Genomic DNA, 25635 nt, shown 5'->3' with positions numbered 1-25635 from the left:
TGTGCTAGAGTATACAAGTTGGGCAGGGTTATCCCACCACTGAGTCCTAGTAGGACTGACATAAAAAAATCCTTCCCTGAAAAGTAGTTGCAATCAAAAAGAACTATGGTAAACTACTACTATAGATGGTCTCATATATCAAATATTGATCCAGTTCCTGTAAACACATGAAGTTCATGGAACTCAATTCTTCCATTAATCCAATACTGACTGTAATAAAACAACTCTATATTTTATCTTTATTTTTATTCTTTCTGAGGTGGTAAAACGTTTTCAGCTCAACAACCTAGACATACACCTGAGACAAAGGTGATTTTTAAAGGATGTCCTGAAATATGTGTTTAAGATTGTGTCTGAAATAACATTAAAAAAATACAAAGCACCTGGACTTGTCTTCTTTCTGTTTCTCTGAAATTATATTCTGCTTGCCCGCCCCAAAAAAGGTCTCTTTCATTTGTTGCCATTATTATTCAAAACTTCTTCCAATTTAGCATCAGTATACTCTTTGTTTCCTTTTTACACTATTATTTGAGACTATTAAGACCTGTCAGACCTAATTGCAGTAATTGGAGTAATTAAAATATGAAAATGTACATCCTTTTCTGTTCTCCCTCCCATTTTGTTTCTCCTCACAATCTTGCGTTACCAAAGAAAGTAACCTCTAGAAAAGCATGGTATGTACCAAGCACTAGAGAACACGTGCTGCTTTTAATAAACAAATCATGTGCATCAATTTTTATAGAGTTCTGTAGCAATGATAAAAACTGAAGAAGGGATAAAACAAAGTTTTGTTTCAGATCCTCCCCATTTTCAATTATTTTAGCTCCATCCTGCTCATAATAATTTCCAAGAGGATGAACAACTTTATTTGAAAGGGGGATTCTAGTTACAGAGAGCAGGTGATAAATAGCTTCTGAAACATTAAAATGTAGGACTGAAAAAGCACCAGAAATAGTAAAAACAAAAATAAGTTATTTTGAGGAAAACTAAATTCCTGATTTCACAAGAAATTTTAGAAAGTAAGAGACTGTCTTGCTAATATTAGCACAGAAATCAGAGATAGAAAAGAAAACAGCCTCCTAGGTCACCTGGTCCTAATTCCAGATTTTACAAAAGGCTTTGGTTCCGACTGAACATCCATTCAGGTATTGTCTAGTTTCATCTTAAAATGGGCCAAGCACTAACTGACTCTACCACTTAGGAAAGCATGTCACAGGCACTGGATTTTACTGTCAAGTAGTTTTCCTTTAATTTACCCTCACCCTTTTTTTTCTTAGTTTCCCAGTTACGTTAAATGATCTCTCTCTTCTTAGAGAGAGGTTACACACTTCAATACATCTGAGACCACTATCTGCCCACTCATCTGAGAGCACTATGTCTGTACTACCGACACCTTCAAAAGGACTAAGCTCTACAACTTCAGCACTCTTCATCTATTTCCGTAAGCAGGGCAATTTTGTGCTCTTTGATGTCCCTTGATGTTCAGGTACCAACCTCAGATTCCAAACGTGGGTTCTGAAAATATCCTGTGACATACTGCCTGTGCAAATACAACTCAAAAAATGTCCTGGGCCACTTATTTATCCATCTTCTCCCAATACAAACACATAAATGTCAATAGAAGCTTAGTGTAATCCACTTGGGTTATTTTTAAACTGTTCTTTTAATTCTGTTATTTATATTATTTTTGTAGACCTCATTTCATTTTCCCCAACATGAATCTCTCTTATATTTTCACCTATATTTCAATTTCACTTGTCTCTTTCATTTGTTGTCATTATTATTCAAAACTTCTTCCAATTAAGCATCAGTATACTCTTTGTTTCCTTTCTACACTATTGTTTGAGAATATTAGGACCTGTCAGACCTAATTGCAGACACTTAGATGATCTCAGTTGGCACTATGCAGTAACTCAACAGGCTGTTATTTATCCTTATGCTTGTAGACTTTTAACCAGTTTTCTTTGATTATGATTTCAAGGATGATTCTCTTTTATTCTTTGAAGATCCATATTAATTTTCTAGTTTTTGACTACCTCCATAGTTTTCAGAAGTATTGGGATTAAATCACATGAATTTTTCATTCCTCTAAATAGTAACTTGATCAGCTGAATAAATTTGACCACTAGGATTTCCATGTTTTTCAACACCTCTTTTTGTTAACATGTATTCTTGTAAAATCTATCTTTTTAAATACATTTTTCAATAGCCAGGTATCTAATCTCACTCTAGGATATTAATTGATCTCTCTCTAGCACTCCTTTGTCCTCAGTTTCATGAAAGAATCTTCTGGTCCCTTTAGCCCCCGTGGTCAACATCCCATCCTCATATTTTTTGCTGCTCTTAACTGTGTCCTGTAAGTCTTCATTACTTCCATATCATGCTTGGTTCTTTTTTCCTTGGTTCACCTTTTCTATTTACAGGAACTTTAAAATCTTCAGATTTCTGTGTGGTATGTCATAAAATCATACCCCCAATTAATCGGTGTTAATATTAATATTTTTCAACGCAAGTAACATCCTGTCTTCTTTATCATCATCTTTCTCCTTTAACGGAGGCGGATCTTAACACTGCCTCACTCCAATATTGCTTACTAGATTCCTAAATTCCTCAAAATATTATCTTTTGACATCTAATAGCCTTCTACTTGTGCAACTTTTAAATTCATTTCTTATTCAAATACCTTATGGTAATAGCTTCCAAGTTTCTCCTTAATTATCATGTTTGTCAGTAATCTCCTTTCCAGTGGTAGATCTATCAGAATAGAGGGCCTGAGTTGCAATTATGGGCCATCACAGCTCTGGCAGGATAAAGGAATCTTAAAGAAAATGTAACTTACATTTGTACTCCCTTGAAGGTCCCTTTACACAAGCAGAGTGATGTAACATATCTCCAACTTTCCTACTTTTCAGATCATAAAGTTAATACCTGCATAATTCAACTTCTCTGCATACTTTAGATACATCTTTGATCAGACAATTGCATTATATTCGTCACCCAACAAATACCTAGCTAGTTAAATCAGCCCGCACACATCCTGAGATTCTACCTCAAAATTTGCTCTAGCATGTTTTTTTTGTTCTCCTATCCTAGCAACCTTTCAGCATGTAACATGTTCCTGTTTCATTCGTCCTCCTCCTTCCCTGCCTCACTTGATGATTGCCCTTCCTTTATCAGTAACTTTTAAGTAAGTTTAGACTGTTGAAACAAGTGTGAAATTTTGGTTTTGTCAAAATTGGTGAAACCAAAATGGCACCCAAAGCAATTGATACAATAATCCCTTGATTTTTTTTCCTTTATCCCAATAATGCTTTTCAAACTTCCATATGAAAACCACTAGTTGCTGCTACTTCCAAAATTCAACACAAACTGTCCTTTCCAGAGAAAGCAATCATAAACATGACATGAAAGAAGACTCTGATTTACCTTTGAAATTATATACTATTAACATGACAATCACTTAGTAAATTGACTAACAGCCTCTATAGGCAAAAGTACAAAAGCAGAGAACTTAATTTAAAACTATGTATTTATACAAAAAGAACACAAAATGTTTGGTTCTGATGTGCCATTTATCTTCACAACTGAGGAAGCTGATAACTCATGTAAGCTATCATGCGTCACTTCAGGACTGAAGATTAATGTCTTATCAGGTTTGAGCTTTCAGATACTTTATACATAGATTTTTTAGAATATTTTCTCATGTATGTTGCGACTTCCCCCCTCCCACCCAAAAGAATATTATCTCTCTGTCTCACAAATACCAACTGGCTTCCTATTCTGGCCTCCTAATTGCTTTTTAACATTTACTAGCAGTAAACAATATCATTTTCCATCAACATAATTTCAAATATTCCCTGTATGTACCCAATTGAGATATATCATTAGATTCCTAATTTCCTACAGTATTTTCATAAATGCCATTCTAATTTTCATAAATGCCATTCTAACTTCCTTGGGAAAGATCTATGAGTTTTATAATCTCCCACAAGATTATAGCTTTTTTTTCCTGGTCATCAATGATAAATTTGGAATTAAGTCTATTCCTGCTCTTACTTCTGAACACTGATACAAGAATTCATTAATAAAAAGAATCTGACAAATATAGAGAGCATAGTTAACCACTTTAAAGCTTTATAACTTAGTATTTAATGTGCAATGTGCCCTGCCTTCTTCTGCCTGACTTCAGACAAACACACCTAAGTACCTTTTTTCCCATTCTATGGAGGGTATACTCAATTATTCATTTCTATGTGCTGAAATAAATTTTATTACATTATGTAAACAGAAGGCTATAGTTGGGCTGCTAAATGTACCAAATTATTCTGGATGAGCCATTAATTTAAATATACCAAAGTTGCAGTGCAGATCCTGATGAAGACAAAACATCTTCCCTGGTTATAAAGTGGTGGGAAAAGGCCACCAGAAATTATATATCAACCTAAACTTAGGTTTTTTTTCCTTTACCAAGTCAGCAGTGCTCTGTGTGTACTTCAGTGAAAGGCAGGTTTTTATTTCTGCTTTTAACAAATTTGCAGCCTAAAAACTCTGGGTTATTATTTTACCAAAACTGATAAATTAAAGAATAGACTATTTTAACTTTCACTCTACAATTTAAGGATAAAGCTTGGTTATTTTCATTTATAAATCACATATGCAGATAACCACTGAGTTTGTCTGATCATTCATATTTCTTTTACATTAATTCCATTCCCAGTTCCCCAGTAATCTCAGAGGGGACTTCTTTTCCTTGAGATTTAGGCCATATATGCTAGGTTATGCAACAAGAAAAATATCAGTGATGCACCAGTTTGCTCCATCACTAAAATATATTCAGAAGTCTTAATAAAAACTATGTAACTTTGTGTGCAGAATCTAGCTGTTAAGCCTCTATGTACACAAGTAATCAAAACAAGTGCATGCTTGAATATTGTTTCCAGAGATAGGAGGAGGTGGAGACAACAACATGGAGTACAAGTAATGATTTCCTTAAGAGCTAGTTTTAATTTGTGATTTTCATTCAGTTTTGTCTTGTGAACAAAGTTGCATCACTAGTTTCTCATATATCACTGCCTTACATTGACACCTGCTGGAAGTGGCCGGGACTGTAAATATTTCCTTCTTTTCTATCAGTAGCTGATTTAGCAGTGCAGGCAGGCAAACATTGCAGAGCAATTCTAATTCTAACTCTAATCAAATTGAACACCAGGCTATCTCTAAGAACACTAAGCAGCATAGCTTTTCAAGAAAAACATACAACATGTAATTTTAAGCTATACAGATTTCCCAGAGGCTACCACTGCATGGATTCTCAGTCAGAAAATATGCTTTAATAACTGGTTTGCTAAGATTTTTAATATCCCTTGAGTAAATATAAACTCAGCAAATTATATGTCTAACTAGTTCCTAGGCTTCCATTCTGATCAGTAGACAATTATTACAGTTATTACATATCAACTCTACTGATATTCAGCTAAAAGCAGTCAATACACAAATTTGTAAAAATAAAAATAAGAGTAAGTGATATTCTAAGTTTACAACCTTGCTTATAATTTTATAACAATAAAACAATTAAAACATTGTCCTCTTCATTAATAAAAGCAACTGCCCTATTTCTATGACTAATTTGTCTTCCAACACAAATTAGATACTTACTTCTAGAATGGACTGAAACAAGAACTGCTGAGGCAGACATGGTAATAATTTGTACTTATACAAGAAACTAGATGGTCTCAATTAATTTTTTGTACTGAAACACTATCACTAAATTAGAAAACAGAGAACATTTTCAAATTTCCACATAAAGAGAGCATGATTTTTCCCAAATATGCCAGAACTCTTCCTATACACACTTTACTTCTGTGACACCTTATGGTCAACTTTGGAAGTAAGGAAAAGGTAATAAAAATATACAAGTTTGGAAAATGTGTTCTTACCTTAAATCATTTCTTTATTTACCCCAATAGAAAAAAAATCTCTCTAACGCTGAAGAAAACAGTCAGTGATTTGCTACTGCCATTTACTTTACTACTGTAACAAAACTGTAGCCTGAGCACTTTTTGATCTATCTACAGGTGTGGATTAGGTTTCATGTACTTTACATGCAACGTGTACCTACTTGCAACATAAAACAAAAAACAAATTTAAACATCATACACACCAATAGCCAAAAATAGGTTCAAAGACAACCAATGGATTTCATGGTAAAAGTCACTACACCAGAGTTCTCGTGTGAGAGAGAATTTGTCCAATTTTATACTGTCAAAGTCATGAAACGGCATTCATCTGTATTAAACTCCAATAATCCATCAAAGCATGACTATTACACATAGACAAGCAATACCTTGGCAATATTATCTACCTAAGTAATGGCTGCAGAAATATAGTACAGACCTAGAGCCCACAGTTAGGTTTCACATCTGCAGATTGATCATCCCAATTAAAAAGGACTTTCAGTGGGCACCTTGAAACACTTCCACAACAAAGTTTGTCAGATGTACCTGTGCAAAGTATGCAACAGCATTACAGTCCTGCTGAAATTAGAAACACCCAGTCTCAAGAAAATGAGATAACAGGACTCTTACGACAAGGCTGTCAAATATGTGAAAATGATTTTCACATCACTTTACTACTTGATTTTGTGGAAGAAAACTATACAAATAGACAGGGGAGATGCGAGTGGTAATACTGTTTACCAATCTGCCAAAATCATATGCTTGCTTAAAGTTGTGTTAATCTCAGAAGCAGAATAGAAAGAGCAAGAGATTTAAGAAAGCTTCAGCACCCTGTAAGATATCTAAGAGTTAAATTACTAGAATGTTTGTCAGTAAGCAACTATCCTGGGGGGGGGCACTTTTTAAAAAAGAGCATAGATCATAACAGTTTCCTTCCACACATGCTTAAAGGATACAAACAGCATTTTGTTAATTATAAACAGTGAATGCATTTAAAGGTACATTTACTTATTTATCATTCTTAAACACTACATTACATACATATATGTAAATAGCATGTAACAACTTTAAAAATGCACTGTTCAGAATTGGATACATTTTTGCCACCCAAAGTTGGCTTTCTGAGATAAAAAGATAAACAAGTCATGTCTAGAGACTCCCCAGGTTCTATTTCTGCATTTCTTACTCACCTTGCAAAGCTTCTGGTAACGTGGGGAAGAAACTGCCATCCTTTGCAAGCGATGCAACAACACCACAACTTTCTGCAGAGATGTTCTCACCACAGCCATCATTTTAAGTTTGCCACACTTCTGAAGACACCTCAGAATTTGCATTATAAATGAAAAGCAACTATCATTTCCTCCTGGTCACTGGACAATGATTTGCCAGCTTTCTGAGCATGCTCGCTTCCAGGACTGCTTTTGAGAGCTACAGGCTTTATATGGTTCAAAGGCAAAGGAGGTTGATATAGCATAAGTTTCTCTCATTAAAAAATAATACAAGAAAATAAAAGCCTTCCCGGATCCTCCTAGTCAGTATTTGCTCAGCTCAGCATGTGCAGGGAATGAATGAAGTTACTGAGCTGCAGAGTCTCTGTTACCATTCAGGAGTGCACTAAATAGCACGTAAAATTATTAATTAAAACACTAAAGCTGCCAAAACAAAACAGAATTCCTATGAGAAGACAGCTCCAACATATGGCAATAGTTCTTCCCTTATAGCTGCTCTGTACGGAGAGGCTGAACAGCATTCGCTCCCTCACTCTGGAAAAGGATGTTCTCTCTCTCAGACTAAATGCAGCTCTGGCAGAGCTGTAGAATGAGTGAAGAACAGACTGTATTATAAATCTTGAGAGAAGACCAGAGGGATACCTGCCCTAATTATATCAGCCATACGTTAAGGGCTAATCAATCACATACAGGCAGGTCTCCAAGCTAGATTATCTAGTACAAAAGGAAAAACTACAGGGGGCAAAACCTCTTTCCCATGAAACTCTCTTAAAGCTAATTCATCCAAAGAGCTCCCACATGAATAATTTCCAAACCTGAAAGTATGAGTATTTTTATAAAGCCATTTCCAATTAGAACCTTTCCTGGAATGACTTATTAGGGAATGGAAACAAGAATAAGGGTATGATTTTGGCAAACAAAATGTATCAAGTCATACTGCTCCCTTACTACATAAGGTCCCTACAGGCTTAAAGCCCCAGAGCCAATATTTTGATATATTTCCATGACAAAGCAGTATTATTTAACAGAAGCAGTAAGACACTCAAGAGATTAAGAATATTGGAGGGCAGGGGCTTGCTACCACCCAACACACTCCAGGTTTAATATAATCAACATCCCCACAAGAGAGCCATATTAAAGTAAAACCACATCCAACTGTTGTCTTATTGCTTAGTTCAGTGAAATACATTTTCATTTTCAGTACAAAGGCTGCAAGAAGAAACATTCAAGAAAGTCTGATTATCAAACACAGGTGGAAGAAGAATGGAGAATAAACACTGGATGGCTGTATTGCTTAACAAGATAGAGGGAGATCCAGACAAGACTATGGTAGATTAATGGACACTGATAAAAAAAAAAAAAAAATGAAGTCATAGTCCTCTCAAAGCCTTAAAGCACCATACATTGAGAAAAGATGCACAATTCCTGGGTAAATTACTGAATTATTATACATGTACATGGCTTCCATTACCACAACATCTTCAAACTGCCTCAAGTGAAGGGAGAAAAAATATATTACATTGACCATCTTACCTCAGAAACAACCACAATACACAACATCAAATCTTAACAGAGCAATATTAAACAACATGAATTATAAGGTAGATTTCTATATGTGGGTATTGAACCTGTAGGGAAGTTGCTAACACATCTGTGGTTTCTTATCTATCTTCTCTTTCTTCGTGGATAGATGGAAGGATGGAGAAACTATCAAGAAACTATAGGATGGGAGGTCTCAAAATCTGTCTTTGTAAAATGAGGTCACATTCTGAAGAACCTGAGAGCCACCGCCTTCAAGATAATGGAGGGTGAAGATAAGGATGAAGACAACTGGCTTATATTACACAGTTGAGTTGAACAGAACTACAACTTAATTCACCTATTCACCAAGATATCAAACATTTTTTCTTTAATGTTAAGCAGTTGCTAAACTATCAGTCTTTCTGTTTTAAACTGAAAAACAAGTACACATATTATATAAGCAGCTATATACATATTTCTTGTGAAGCAATCAGCATGGTATGTAGGCACTGATTAAAGTAACATTCAGGATCTGACAAATTCCCAGAACTTCAGGCATTACACAGCTCCGAGACCAATGGTTTATGTACCTACCGAATTCACACCTGTGCAATTTTCACAGAAATCATGAATCTGCCCATGAAATTGGTCAGCCACCTTCTCGAGTTCAGTACATCCCTACTTATGCAAAGTACAGCTTTAAAGGTCTCAAGTGCTGGTAAACTCCCTTTCAGACAAATGGGATCAACTTGAAGAATATACATCCCCTGCATCAGTCCACAGAGAAGCAAATGGTTCTTTAATGTCATTTTAATACACCCTTTTCCAAAAATGCACGGGTTAAAATCCATGGTGAACATGGCACAGGGGACACAATGGTGGGAGTCTAGCACAGACCTCCTAGCCCTGATCAAGAGCGCGACCAGGAATTCGCCTAGTCGAGCCTGGCTGAGGCTCCATGCTCCCAGTGCATGGTTGTCATGGGAGACTTCAACTACCCAGACATCTTGTGGGAAGAGCACTCAGCCAAATCTGAATGGTCGCAAAGCTTCCTCATGTGCATGGATGAGCTCTACCTGACTCAAGAAGTCTATGGACCGATGAGAGGCAAAGCGCTGCTCGACCTGCTACTAGCAACGAGGGATGACTTAATTAGTGACCTAATGATTGAAGGGAAGCTGGGAGACAGCAACTATGAGCTGATCGCCATCACCATTTGCCGTAAAGCTGGCAAGTCAATCAGCAATGCAGAAGTCCTCGACTTCAGAAAAGCTGACTTTGACAAGCTCAAGAGGCTTGTTGGCAAGGCCCTAAGGGACCACGACCCGAATGGAAGGGGAGTTCAGGATGAGTGGATGCTCCTCAAGGGAGCGATCCTGGATGCACAAGAAAAGTCTATCCCGTCTCAGCGGAAAGGCACAGCAGCCCCCTTGGCTCTGCAGGGAACTAGTGGACCTTCTGCATCTAAACAGAAAAACCTATAAAGAATGGAAGGCTGGATCCACCTCAAAGCAGGAGTATTCTGCATGGGTCCGGACCTGTAGGGAGCGAACCAGGAAAGCCAAGGCTGTGACTGAACTCCAACTAGCTACACATATCAAGGATAATAAAAAGTCCTTTTTTAGATATGTGGGAAGCTGAATGAAAAGCAAGGGTAACATTGGACCCCTGCTAAACCATATCGGACAACTGACAACTGACACCCAGGAAAAAGCCAACCTGCTTAATGGATATTTTGTGTTGGTGGCCAGGGTGAGGGAGAATGGTTACCCTTCATCAATGTAGGCCATGTATAGGAACACTTTGAGAAGCTGGACACCTTCAAGTCAGCCAGCCCAAACACTTTACACGCCAGGGTACTTAAGGAGCTGGCAGGCATCATAGGTCAGCCCCTGGCGTGGATCTTCAAGAACTCGTGGCGCTCAGGCAAAGTTCCCGAAGATTAGAAGAAGGCCAATGTGGTGCCTATCTTCAAGAAACGGAAGAAAGTAGATCCATTGAACTACAGGCCCATCAGCCTGACCTCTATCCCAGGGAAAATCTTGGAAAAAATTATCAGAAACTATTCTTGACAAACTGGCTGATGGCAACATCCTGAGGCGTAGCCAGCACGGGTTTGTTGTGGGTAGGTCTTGCCTGACCAATCTTATCTCCTTCTACGACCAGGTGACATAAGTCATCCACAAAATGACTGTGCATCAGATATCAGAAATGTCTAGACTTATGGCTAGCTAAATTTATTTTTATTTCTTTCTTAAGCAACCCACACAGTTTAAACCACTTATAAGCATTTCCACATTGAATCGTATTCACATTACCCAAATACCACTTTGTATTGTTTGTTAGTTCACTTGTTGGATTTTGTTTCAAAACCTGATTGTAAGCTCTTTTAGGAGAGTCATGACTTGTTTGCACAAAACCCAGCACAATGGTAAGTCTAACCCAAACTGGCATCTCTGGGTTCTAGCTAAATGCTAACACTAAAGGAACACCTTCTGCAATATCTAGGTAGAGGGAGGTGGAATCAAGGAAATCTGGTGCCACAATCATTCTACAGTCATGCCCTCTATCTTACTCAAATATAGGACTGTTTTGTTTTAAATTGTTATTACCATTAAAATCTCTCAGAGGAAGCAAATTAGAGGGTTGCACATTCTGCAGATTATTGACACTACGGTGTGACAAACCACTCAAATTAGCTTTGCAATAATGCAGTGCAAGATACCTACCAAAACAGAAGTGCCATTCTAACTGATGGTCTTATTTTGAAAAGGCATGACATGTGTAACAAAAATAATAGGCTTCTAGAAATATTCAGTCAGGTTTTGTTTATATGGTAATAGCATAAGTTTCACCTAAGATATGTCACAATTCTGAAACCACGGTTAAGTGCTGTTCAGTGAATACATTGTTCAGATAGCATTTCTCATAAAAGCGAGTAAGGTACAATCACGGTGCATGCTTTTAATCAACTTGATTTAGGAATATGATTCCATGTACATTTAATACATAAAATCCTGAGATGAACGCAGTTCAGTCTCACTACATAAAAACACAGCATGGAAGGAAAGAAGAAGAAAATATTTCTTATGGTGAGCAGATACTAAGTTTCTGAATCTGGAGTAATTATATTACTCTCTTACAGGCATAAGACAGAAGTTTAACTGCTCTGTGCAGAAACCAAACCTGAAAAAATAACAGCTAAAAAAAGGACAGGAACATACTTGGAATTATTATACATGCCAATGCAATGATATAAAATGCTATAGTTTTAAAAGACTGACATGCATCAGAGACTTAAAGTGACCTAGAAAGCTATCAAGGGAAAAAAGGTTCATTTCAGAAGTCATTCAGCTATAAGAGCCTTTGATATGTGCTTTAGCTAACACCTTTCTTTCGTACTTGAAAGGTAACTTAAAATTGTGCATAAACTCATTTCAGGGAATTATGCTCCCTCTGCTATGCAATATAGAGCGGAGTGCATGATCCCAAGAAAGATGAAGACTCATTTAAGGGTGCTGAACTAAAAAGGGTGGCTAGACAGCTATATTTCAGCCTTCCTCTCCCCTGTGGACAGGGCGCAGTCAAAGCAAGTGTCAAGAATCAGTGTCAGCCTTGTCACACAACATGCATTTTCCACCACAAAGAGCAGCTACATGTGCCCCCCCCCCCCCACCCACCCAAGAAAAGAAACCTAAAAAACTCAGCCATTTTAAACAGAAACTTGCCACAGCTCCAAAGAGGTCACAAAACCTTATGGTACAAATGCTAAAATAAGGCTTTCCACTAACTACAGACTTCCATCTTGTGTACTCTTCACCACCTGTGCTGAGTGGTGATTTAGCAGCATTACCCATTACACAAGTAGAAATGATTATACCAAGTGCAATATTAATAGAGAATCAATCTTATTTCAACAATGACATGCTTAGGTTCATGTACTGTGTGTTGGCCCATTTCAGTTCCTTTACATCTCCAACATTTCCTGTTAATACAAGCAGTAAATTCAATTTTCTTAACACAATTGTCTTCAGAGGCAACAGTTAAAGAGTGATGAGAGGCAGAGATGACTTCAGAACACAGCTTGGACACCCCTATTTTAATCCTCATAAAAAAATCTTATATTTCATTAAATAAATAACTCCTTCCATTTTTCTTCATATTTTTAAATATTGATTTATTAAACAAGATGCAGCTTTTCCTGATGATTAGCCACCTTTTCCCTGTAAGAAGCCACCTTTTCTTCTCAATGGTATAGAAACACCACACAATACTCATAATTCCCATAATGCTCTTACCTGCATCTGTTTCTTGAGTTCCCTAATGCAAACACTGTCCTGAAGAGCACTCTCCCGCTGGGATGCATCAGCAAGGACGTTGACTGTAGTTTCTGCCTCTTGAAGCCACTTGACAAAACCCTCTAGATCTCTGAGGGAGGCCTGCGCTATCTTCAGTTCAGTCTCCAAGACACTCTGCCTATCAACAGCTCTGGAAGCAAAAAGGAAGCAAATATCTCAGTTACTCCCCACAATAGGACATACACTGTGTGTATAACAAATGAAGCTACTGTAAAAGACTTGTTTCATTAAAGCAGTAAGAAAACTATGAAGTCTATTCCTGCTTGTTTCATTATTTTTTCCTAGAATGGCACATCTGTATCTAGGGGTTTAGGTTGTAGCCATGTTGGTCTAAGGATATAGGCAGACAAGGTTCCTTGGGTGAATTTGATATCTTTTATTAGACCAACCTAAATGGTTGGAGAATAGTTATTAAGCAAAAAATAATTGCCCACCCTTAGCCTAGAGAGTAGGGGCAGGACTAGCAGCTGTAGCTGAGTTACCACTAGAGAACTGGTGAGCCAGGACAAGCTTCTACCCCTGCTCTATGGGCAGGGGCATGAGAAATCCTGAAATACTGGAGAACTTCAACTGGGGCAGCACATCTTTGGGGAGTGGCCACACCTTAATGGAAAGGAGCTGCGTAGCACGAGTGCAAGAGACTCCTGCCCTGAAGTGGCTTAACTTAGAATACTCAAACCCACTTTAAGGCATCAACGCACAGACAATCCAGGGGTTCAGAGTACACTCAGAGTTTTGAGTGTACTCTGAACCCCTGGATTGTCTGTGCGTTGATGCCTTAAAGTGGGTTTGAGTATTCTAAGTTAAGCCACTTCAGGGCAGGAGTCTCTTGCATTCGTGCTACGCAGCTCCTTTCCATTAAGGTGTGGCCACTCCCCAAAGATGTGCTGCCCCAGTTGAAGTTCTCCAGTATTTCAGGATTTCTCATGCCCCTGCCCATAGAGCAGGGGTAGAAGCTTGTCCTGGCTCACCAGTTCTCTAGTGGTAACTCAGCTACAGCTGCTAGTCCTGCCCCTACTCTCTAGGCTAAGGGTGGGCAATTATTTTTTGCTTAATAACTATTCTCCAACCATTTAGGTTGGTCTAATAAAAGATATCAAATTCACATCTGTATCTATGTATGCATGTTCTGTACTGCAGACTACACACACACATGCAAGCGTGCATGCACACACACACACACATGCACACACACACACACACACACACACATATCCCATGTAAGAATACATGAAAGAATAGAAATTATCCACTAAAAACCAGCATTTCCGTGTACGCATTAACATAAGGGGCTTGGGCTATCACAAGTGTGAGAAGCTCTTATTTCCACACTTCAAACACTTTTCTCAGGGTCATTATCAAGAAACACCATCTGAAATGGAAGCAGCAGTAAGAACGAAATTGAAGCAGTTTCCTAAAGTTGTGTACATTCTCCAAGTTACAGCGCAGTAGAATATAAAGCAGAATAGATGTTCTCTATTTGTTTGGAAGAATCAAATGATTTCCATACTCTAATAAAACACAACTGTCCCAAATACAAAGGATACACTTTTAGGATCACAGCACTGATATCAGCATAGCACACACTTGTTTTTGACAAGTTTACTGGATAAATTCCTATTCATGCTGCAAAACCATTAGCCATTTATGATTTTTTTCCAGACACATGGTCTTATACCCAACATGGCCTTTTTTTCTTTAAAAAGCAGTTAAGATTAAATCTGTAAAATGATATACAGATAAGCTTTTAGTGACCTAGGAATGAAATGCTATGCTTAACATTAGTGGTTTTCCTCTCTGGCCACAGCCCAAATGAAATTATGTACAGTTTCAAAAGGATAATTCTAATAGGGGACCTGTTTCAACTCTGTGTCTATAAAGAACACTTCAGCAGTTACTTCTTTGGTAATCTTTTAACTATTTCTAATAGAACAGTCAATGCAGTATACAGGAGCTCATAATTAGTGAGTAAACAAAATTTCAATATTCCAATTTCAAAGAAACACCTATCCAATTGAAATCACATAAGTAAAAAGCCCAAGTACTTTGCTGCCATTTGATAGACAGATCAAAAGGTCACATTTGGAAGGACTGGCTCAGGCCCATCTCTAATAGAGCAAAAGATTTTGCCAACTTCACTAACTGAATAATACCTTTCTACCAAAATGTCAATGCAAGAAGTATGACAGTATCTGATTGTTACAGACGAAGGAATTCCAGTCAACGTACAAGATTTCCAAGTGTATAACCACACACACTTTTATGCCCTAATGCATACACTAAGGTGCTCTGGTGACATCGTAATAAATCACAAAGGATGTTTCGCAACCTTTGGAAGCTGCTGTATAGTTTTAAAGTTATTTTATTCATGGTTTTTCCACCAAGGAGAAAAATATAAACTCTATGGCCCCTTCTATGCATGCAAGTAAAGGCATGACTGGAGCTAATGCGTGATGCACACAATAGTGTTTCCTGCCATGCCAAATGACATGCCATTGTAGGATCATCCACACCCACAACTAGGACCGAGAATCCCTGCACCATATGGGGCTCCTGGCTGCCACCCACCCATCAGGTGTAGGGATTCTTGCTCCTGGCTGCAGGTAGGGCACAGCTGAGACAGACTCCCATCAGCTGTAGGACTCTCAGCCCCCATAGCCATGGGGCACTGCTGTGGTATGCCAGTCACAGTGGTGCATGGAATGCCCAATGGCTGGTAGATTGCCAGGAGTGCCCCTGCACCCCTGCAGCTAGGAGACTGCATTGGCTGCGATCTCGCAGGCTTGGGCATGTGTTGTGTTCCCCAGAGCCTGGGAGATTGCAGCACCTGCAGTCTTCCAGCTGCAGACTGTCTACAAATGCAAATTAAAACTGTAGAGAGACCAGCTATAAAGTTATTAGGCAATTTTGAGCAATAACTTTATAGCTTGTTGGAACTTTTTAAGGCATGATAGTTAATTTGTACATGTAGCCAGTCTGAATTTATTATGCAATAGATATAACATGTTAGAGGGGGGCCTATGTGATGCAATTTATGTGTTACAGAAATGTAACTCTACGGTCAACATTAAATAGCTCTCTCTTAACTATTACCAAAGTTGCACATAGTACAACAAGAGATTTTTTTTCCTAAAGCATCAAATTCAAACTAAGGTCAAAAAGTAGTTTCAATAACATGCTTTCTTTGTATAGAACCTCTACTATAAGGAAATTATGCTGTCCTTTCAGTACACAGCGTCCATCCTGGAAGTCAGAACTAAACCAAGGCATCATGCCAAAAGGTTTATTTTTTAAATTGCTGCTTTTTCCAAGTGAAGTAAAGCCAAGGTTTTCACTACCTGTCACTTTTTTAAGTACGGGGGCTTTTGTAAGTACAAGTTTTGTTGGTCAAAATCTAAACTTAGGCATACACATTCTTGCTTCTGTAGATTCTTATATTTTAGAAGAATACTACTATTTATTTCCCTCTCCTTCTCATACTGGGTCATGTAATGTTGCTAAGCAGTTTTAAACAATCATCACTTGAAACCAGAGAAGGCTGAATTTCAGGAATAGTTGAAAAGATCTTCAAAATCAAGCACTGCAACCAAGAAGTTGCAAGTGCACGCTTCCTTTCAGAATCAAGCTTGTGGTTCTGTAAATTAGTTTATTAGATCTCCAGAGGGGGAAAAAGCATCATAAAAAGCAAGATATTTCCGTTCCAGCAGAGCAAAAAAAAAATCTAATGCTGTTATTTAATAACTGTTTTGTCAAAAGTAATATTGTTTGCACACTTTTCATCTCTTGCATCTTCCAAGTTCCAGCTACTACCGATTACACTACTGACAGGGCAAGACTTCAATTCCTTGCTGCCTCAGGAGAAAATATGGCCGAATGTTCATCCTACTTGTCGAGAAATAATAATGGAATACTTATACAATGAATAAAGGTATTGTTTGATGAAAATACGGTGTAGAAATAATGGAAAGGAATTAAAGCAACCTAAGCTATATAAAAAAAAAAGGGTAAGAATGAAAGGTTCAAAAAATTTAGGAATTCTCACTTCAAAATCCTCTCCCTTTGTAAGAGATTTTCTTCCCCCAGCAGGAAGGCAAGGCTAGAGGTGAAATAACAGCAATGAAAATGGAAAGAATTGCCTGAAAAGAGTGATCTTCAAATGAGGATGAATAAAAACAACTAACTCAGATCTGTATATTTAAGCACTAGTATACTGGATGGCGGGATGAGATAATGGAATTAGGTATAAATTTTAGGTTAATTCAGGAATGATAGCTGCTGCACTAAGTTTTAATGTCTCAAACTTTCTGCTTGGCTGAAATTAAGGGACAGAATGCAATCCTATTATAGACATCACTTTCATGCTATTTGAACTACAGCTGAAAAACAGTCCATTAAGTATGCTGTTTGTATTCCAGCAGTGTGAGTACTATCAAGAGATTTGTGAGTGATGATGCAGACTGTGGGGGCGTTTTAAAACTAGGACTTGTGTGGCACTTTAATGGTGATCTACATTGCTTAAGAGGAGACCCACATACTTTTGCTCCATTCCACCAGAGACCATCCATTCAAAACTGAGAAAAACAAGAATGTTATACGCCACACGGCAGCCAATGCAAGCACCAGCAAAGGGGAAAGGGAGTTCAATTCAGTGGCCATGGACTGAAAGAACTGAGGCTATGACAAGGGTCTTCAGCACTGTAAAATTAAAATCTCAAGCACCATCAGACTTCCATAAAAATGTAGATGATGTCACGGAAGTAAAGGAAAGCAGAAGAAAACTTGACAAGTTTATCAGTGAAGACATGCTGAAGAAAAATAAAAGTGTAGACCCTTGCATGTACAAGTTCTTCCTAGCCCAATAACAATTTTAAATTTCATCCACTTGCTTTTCAGATGCAAACTAAAAATCTATACTCAGCAGTATGTACAAATGTGTATCTTAGAGAATAAGTAAAGGAGGAGCATCTGGGTTGCTGTATAACCCATTACTGAGGCAACAAAAATATTAACAAATTATCAGTTTCAGCCTTTAAATATGAAAATTAAACACTAATAGCCACTGGACAGCATATTTAATTTATACCACATCAAACTGGAGAGCTAAGCATCATTAATGCCAACTGTTTTAAAATGAGGCTGTTTCAACTTTGAATTCCATCGCTGGAATTCTGTTTATAGCTTGATTATGATGCTATTTAGTAGTGTGACTTTTCCAGCTGAAGTAACCAAATATTGGTCCTGAATGCTCCATGCATAGCTGTTGCCAGAACAAACAGTCTAGCACATCTCAAATGATTTAAAGTACAGATTTATGCTTATAATAAACAATAAAACCGAATGTTGTGTACCAAACAATCCCTTCTCCATCCAAATTCTGTTAAGTGAAGTAAACCTTAAATTGTGAATCAGGACATCCTAGATTGCCAGGCGTTACACAAATTCTGATTTTTATTTCTTTGCTTTCAAAGCAAATGTAAAACAATTTGGAAGGGGGCATTCAGTGTTTTAGTGTGCTTATTTGATGCCACTTTAACGCTGCCTTTCTTGAAAGCTTGTTTATTTCCATTTCTTGCTTTTTCTCTGTTTTAGGTTGGTAAGCCCCAGTCTGCCTCACCCAGTTAGTTCAGGTGTAGGAGTTCTCCCCTTAACACCCACGCATAATCAAAGTTGTAATTCATCTCTCCCCTGCTTCACCCTGCAAAATACCTAGTCTTCTCAGGTGTTTTAAGACTATGTGATATATGAACAGTAACTATATGGAAAAAGAACAACTGCCAAGTGCTATTGTAAGTTTTCTTTCCCGAGAGAATCAAAAACTAATTCTTGTTTTACTCAAGACTACAGGTTCCCAGCAATAATCTACAGAGGCCTTCCCAATGGCCCACTGACAGCTGGACAGACACTGCATCTCTAGATAAAATACTTTGAAGCATGGAACTAGGATGCCACTAGAGTTTACTGTAGATGCTGATCTAGAAAACAAACTGCTTCCTCTACATGTGCCAAGGATCATCAGAGGAATCCTGAACAGCAGAACTGCAGTGGGAACAGCTATGGGGATATTCTGGAGTGAGTGGATGCACAAGGAAATTAAGATGAAGACAAAGAAGCTCCAAGTCTGCTGTGTTTAATTCTTTTTTTTTTTTTTTGATAAACACATGGTTTGCACTTGCTGCCACAGGGATTATATGCAATCTTAAATCCTAGCATGACTCAGTAACAGGAGCACAGCTCATCTTGGAGATGGCCTCAACACTACAAAGTAGTCCATACTATGAAAAAAAAAAGAGAATTTCTATTGTAATTTCTATTGCTAAAGACTTTTCTCACAATATGGCTAGGAATTTTCAACACCAAGAAGTTTAGTGCCCATAATCCAATGATTTTCAATGGAATTTGAAACTCTTTTTTAAAAGCCCAGCCTGTATCAGAAGAACTATTTAAAAACAGGCTTAGTTTTGTTCTTTCAAAAACATCAGGCAGGTTGAGCTACAAAGCATTTTATGTCATTTGTCATCTCTCAATGGAAATAACTATGAAATTATTTGTATACACTTCTTGCCACATCAAATGTACAAACTACAAAGGTAGACTTTTCCTCCAAGGAAGAGCAACAAAATTCTATATATTATTCCCTTAATTACCTCTGAAACCCACTGCTTGCTACTGAAATATCCTCCCTCTCTCTCCTCAGGACATAATATCACTTACACAAATTTCACTAGCCTAGCTTCTAACTTCCTCATTTTTCTCCCCCAGAAAACTTGCCTTTTTTAAAATTTAACCATTTAAATATTTTTTTTAAATTATTTTCTCCTTATAATAATGCTTCTCCCTATAGATCCTGCCTTCAATAAATTATTGACTACAACCACATACTGTCTTTTAAAGTTTTGGTATGCAGACATATGCTATTCTTGTATTAGTCATTTGCCAGCTACTAATATAAGGGTTTGTACATGGGCATTTGATTACCTTGGATACAACAGCATTATGCACACAAATATATGTGACCTGATATTAACCAAGAGGTTTTCAACAATATCAAGTAAATACATCTTGACTCATGAGTGCAAGTAAGTAAATTTCGAATTGAGAATTTATAGTTCCTGTACCTCACACTAGATAGTCAAGGTAAAGAAATTAAAAGGAACACAATAAGGAGGATGAGGAACATCTTCAAGGAATCTATCACATGTATAGACACCCTATCTTTCTGCATGTGCTCCAACACATTCTGATCAGAACGTGTCAAAGCAGACTCAATTAATCGAGTGTGCTGCAGCATGACCATGTGTATTCAATATCCCGCATTTCAAAATTTGCATCGGGGGTGCTTTAACTAAAACTCATCAAATGAGCTTTAGTTAAAGCACCTCCATAACCATTTTGAAATGTGGGATGCTGCATACATGCAACACTGCGCATTTTAATTAGAGCAACATGCCCAGGAGCCATGCTCTATTAAGACACCCCTCCACCCCAGAGTACAGACACCCATAGTGCTGAACATGCATAGCCTTTAAAAAAGAAGACATAAGAACAGCTGTATGACTGAAAAAAAGAAAAAAAAACCTGCGACTCAACATCTGATTTTTTTTTATTTATTCTGAACAAGAAGACTGAAAAGTTTGTAGAAATCTTCCAGGGTCAAGTGTGGGAGCTCCATCATTAAATGTATTAAAAATCAGACTCTCTGACAATTGTGACAACATGCCCCAGAGAAGGCATGGCATTAGTTAACATATGGGGCACTTTAATGACTATGATTTGACATCCTATGTTTAGTCTATTTAAAATAGTAGGATTTAGATTTACTGTACAACCTACATTCAAAGCAGAGGCCTGCAGTTACCTTTGATTCAGGTTTATCCAAGAGGTATTTAGATGGTCAGTTATTTCCTTTACTTTCCTTGTGTCATCGTCACGGTACTCCCGCAGAAGTTTATTGGACAGATCATTGAATGCAGCCACAGTGATGTCCCCTTTATGCAAATCTTGAATTAAGAACTAGGAACAATTTCAAACAAACAAAAAGGGGCATCAGAGCAACATTAAGAGCAAAAGGTTTATTCCTTAAACCTTGAATGTTTTTAAATTATCATAAACATCTTCTTTTTTTTTTTAAGAAATGTGTACATGTGTACTTCTTGTCTTTGGTAAATGCCCTAACGTGGAAGCACCCTAAATTCCAAGGGAGACTAACAACCACATTCAAAACAGAACTGGAGAACGAAAAAAAAAATGTTTGCCAAGAGAACCATATTATTCCTTTCACATTTTGTGGCCCCATCTGTGGTAAGTATAGCACATCATAAAAAGAAAATGTGAGCATTTTTAACAAAATCCCAAATAAAAACTCTAAATACCATAAGACAAGTATTTCCCACTATTAAAATATGCGGGATCAGATCATATATGTGAAAATGCTTTTTTTCATAGGGAATACTAACCATACTCGCTAAATTAATAGATAAGTATTATTTTTATAATACACACACACACACACACTACACACAAACTCTATACACACACACACACACTATACACACTCTACATACTACACTCACACTCTATACACATACTCTGTACACACACTCTGTACACACTATATATATACACACACACTATACACACACTACACACAATCTATAAACACACACACTATACACACACTCCACACACTCTATACACAAACACACTATACCCACACACTCTATACACACACTATATATACACACACACTACACGCACTATACACACACTATATATACACACACACACTACATATACACACACACTACACACACTATATATACACACACACTATACACACACTATACGCACTATACACACACTACACGCACTATACACACACTACACGCACTATATACACTATACACACACTATATATATATACACACACACACTACACGCACTACACACACACTATACACACACTATATATATACACACACACACACTACACGCACTACACACACACACCATATATACACACACACTACACGCACTACACACACACACACTACATGCACTACACGCACTACACACACACACTACACACACACTACACGCACTACACACACACACTACACACACACTACACGCACTACACACACACTACACACATACACTACACGCACTATACACACACTACACACTATACACATACACTACACGCACTATACACACACTACACGCACTATACACACACTATATATACACACACTACACACACACACACTACACGCACTATATATACAAACACACTATACCCACACTCTATACACACACTATACGCACTATACACACACTACACACACACAAAATATATATACACACACACTACACACACACTATATATACACACACACTATACGCGCTATACACACACTACACACACACTATATGCAATATACACACACTACACACACACTATATATACACACACACTATATACACACACACACACTATACGCACTATACACACACTACACACACACACACTATATATATATATATACACACACACTATACGCACTATACACACACTACACACACACTACACGCACTACACACACACACTATACGCACACTACACGCACTATACACACACTACATGCACTATACACACACTACACGCACTATACACACTATACACACACACTACACACACTATACACACACACTACACGCACTATACACACACTACACGCGCTATACACACACTACACACTATACACATACACTACATGCACTATACACACACTACACACACACTATATACACACACTAAACACACACTATATATACACACGCACTATACACACTACACACATTATACACACACTATATATACACACGCACTATACACACTACACACATTATACACACACTACACGCACTACACACATTATACACACACTATATATACACACGCACTATACACACTACACACATTATACACACACTACACGCACTACACACATTATACACACACTATATATACACACGCACTATACACACTACACACATTATACACACACACTACACGCACTACACACATTATACACACACTATATATACACACGCACTATACACACTACACACATTATACACACACACTACACGCACTACACACATTATACACACACTATATATACACACACTACACGCACTATACACACTACACACATTATACACACTACACACATTATACACACACTACACGCACTATACACACTACACACACTATACACACACTAAATATACACACACTACACGCACTATACACACACTATATATATACACACACTACACGCACTATACACATTATACACACACACTATATATATATACACACACACACACTACTCGCACTATACACACTACACACACTATACACACACACTATATATATACATACACACACTACATGCACTATACACACACACACTATATATATACATACACACACTACATGCACTATACACACACACTATATATATACACACACACACTACATGCACTATACACACACACACTATATATATACATACACACACTACATGCACTATACACACACACTATATATATACACACACACACTACATGCACTATACACACACACTATATATATACACACACACACAACACGCATTATACACACACTACACACACACTATATACACACATACTCTATAAATACACACACTCTACACACACACACACTACACACACTAAATACACACACACTACACAAACACTAAATATACACACACTATACACACATTATATACACACACTATACAAACATTATATACACAATATACACACATTATACATACACACATTATACACACAAACACTAAATATACACACACTATACACACAAACACTAAATATACACACATTATATACACACACTATACACAATATACACACACTATACAAACATTATATACACAATATACACACATTATACATACACACATTATATACACACACATTATACACAAACACACACTCTGTACACACACACACTATACAAACATTATATACACACACTATACACAATATACACACACATTATATACACACATACACACACATTATACAAAATATACACACATTATACACACAAACATTATACATACACACTATACACACATTATATACACACACACACATTATATACACATACACAATTACACACACTATACACACACACACTACACACAAGCACTATACACACACATAAACATACACTACAAACACACTATACAGACACACTACACACACACTACACACACACTATACATAGACACACTACACACACACACTACACACACACTATACATAGACACACTACACACACACACACTACACACACACTATATATACATACACACACTACACACACACACACTACACACACACTATATATACATACACTATATATACATTGCTACACTACACACACTATATATACTATACACACACTATATATACATTGCTACACTACACACACTATATATACACACACACACACTACACACACTATACAAACACTTTATACACACTGACACACTATACACACACTAAATATACATACACACACTACACACACTATACATACAGACACTATACACACACTACACACACTATACATACAGACACTATACACACACTACACACACTATATATACAGACACACTATACACACACTACACACACTATACATACACACACACTACACACACTATATATACATTGACACACTATACACACACTACACACACTATACATACACACACACTACACACACTATATATACATTGACACACTATACACACACTATATATACACACACACTACACACACTATATATACATTGACACACTATACACACACTATATATACACACACACTACACACACTATATATACACACACACTACACACACTATACACGCACTATATATACATACACACACACTATACACACTATAAACACACACTATACACACTATATATATACACAAACTATACACGCACTATATACACATACACACACACTACACACACTACACACACACTACACACTATATACACATACACACACACTACACACACACTACACACTATATACACATACACACACATTACACACACTACACACTATATACACATACACACACATTACACACACTACACACTATAAACACATACACACACACTACACACTATATACACATACACACACACTACACACTATATACACATACACACACTAAATATACATACACACACATTACACACACTACACACACTATATATACATACACACACATTACACACATACTATACGCACACTATACACACACTATATATACATACACACATTACACACACACTATACACACACACACACACTATATACACACACACTATACACACACACACACTATACACACACACACACACACTATACACACACTATATACAAACACACTATACATACACTATATACACACACATTTCACACCCTATA

The 25635-nt window shown here is 37.3% G+C and overlaps 1 protein-coding gene and 1 long non-coding RNA gene across 11 annotated transcripts in view; both read right to left on the bottom strand.

Moving 5' to 3' along the window:
* Positions 1–25635, bottom strand: part of UTRN (utrophin) — a 631944-nt gene that overhangs the window by 293112 nt on the left and 313197 nt on the right. For all 10 annotated transcript variants that reach the window (XM_019488372.2, XM_014605522.3, XM_059713704.1 and 7 more), the window contains 2 exons: positions 20918–21072; positions 13003–13192 (listed from right to left, as the gene is read on the bottom strand). In XM_019488372.2, coding sequence (XP_019343917.1) covers positions 13003–13192; positions 20918–21072 — 345 coding nt within the window. The remainder of the gene's footprint in view (positions 1–13002; positions 13193–20917; positions 21073–25635) is intronic.
* Positions 21175–25635, bottom strand: part of LOC132243586 (uncharacterized) — an 11538-nt gene continuing 7077 nt past the window's right edge. The window contains exons 1-2 of the long non-coding RNA XR_009455242.1: positions 25366–25635; positions 21175–25292 (exon numbers count right to left, since the gene is read on the bottom strand). The exon at positions 25366–25635 is cut by the window's right edge and continues 7077 nt beyond it. This is a non-coding gene — a long non-coding RNA (uncharacterized LOC132243586). The remainder of the gene's footprint in view (positions 25293–25365) is intronic.

Source organism: Alligator mississippiensis, chromosome 1, assembly GCF_030867095.1.
Source record: "Alligator mississippiensis isolate rAllMis1 chromosome 1, rAllMis1, whole genome shotgun sequence".
Taxonomy (NCBI): Eukaryota; Metazoa; Chordata; order Crocodylia; family Alligatoridae; genus Alligator; species Alligator mississippiensis.
This window is presented reverse-complemented; position numbering and strand designations above follow the sequence as displayed.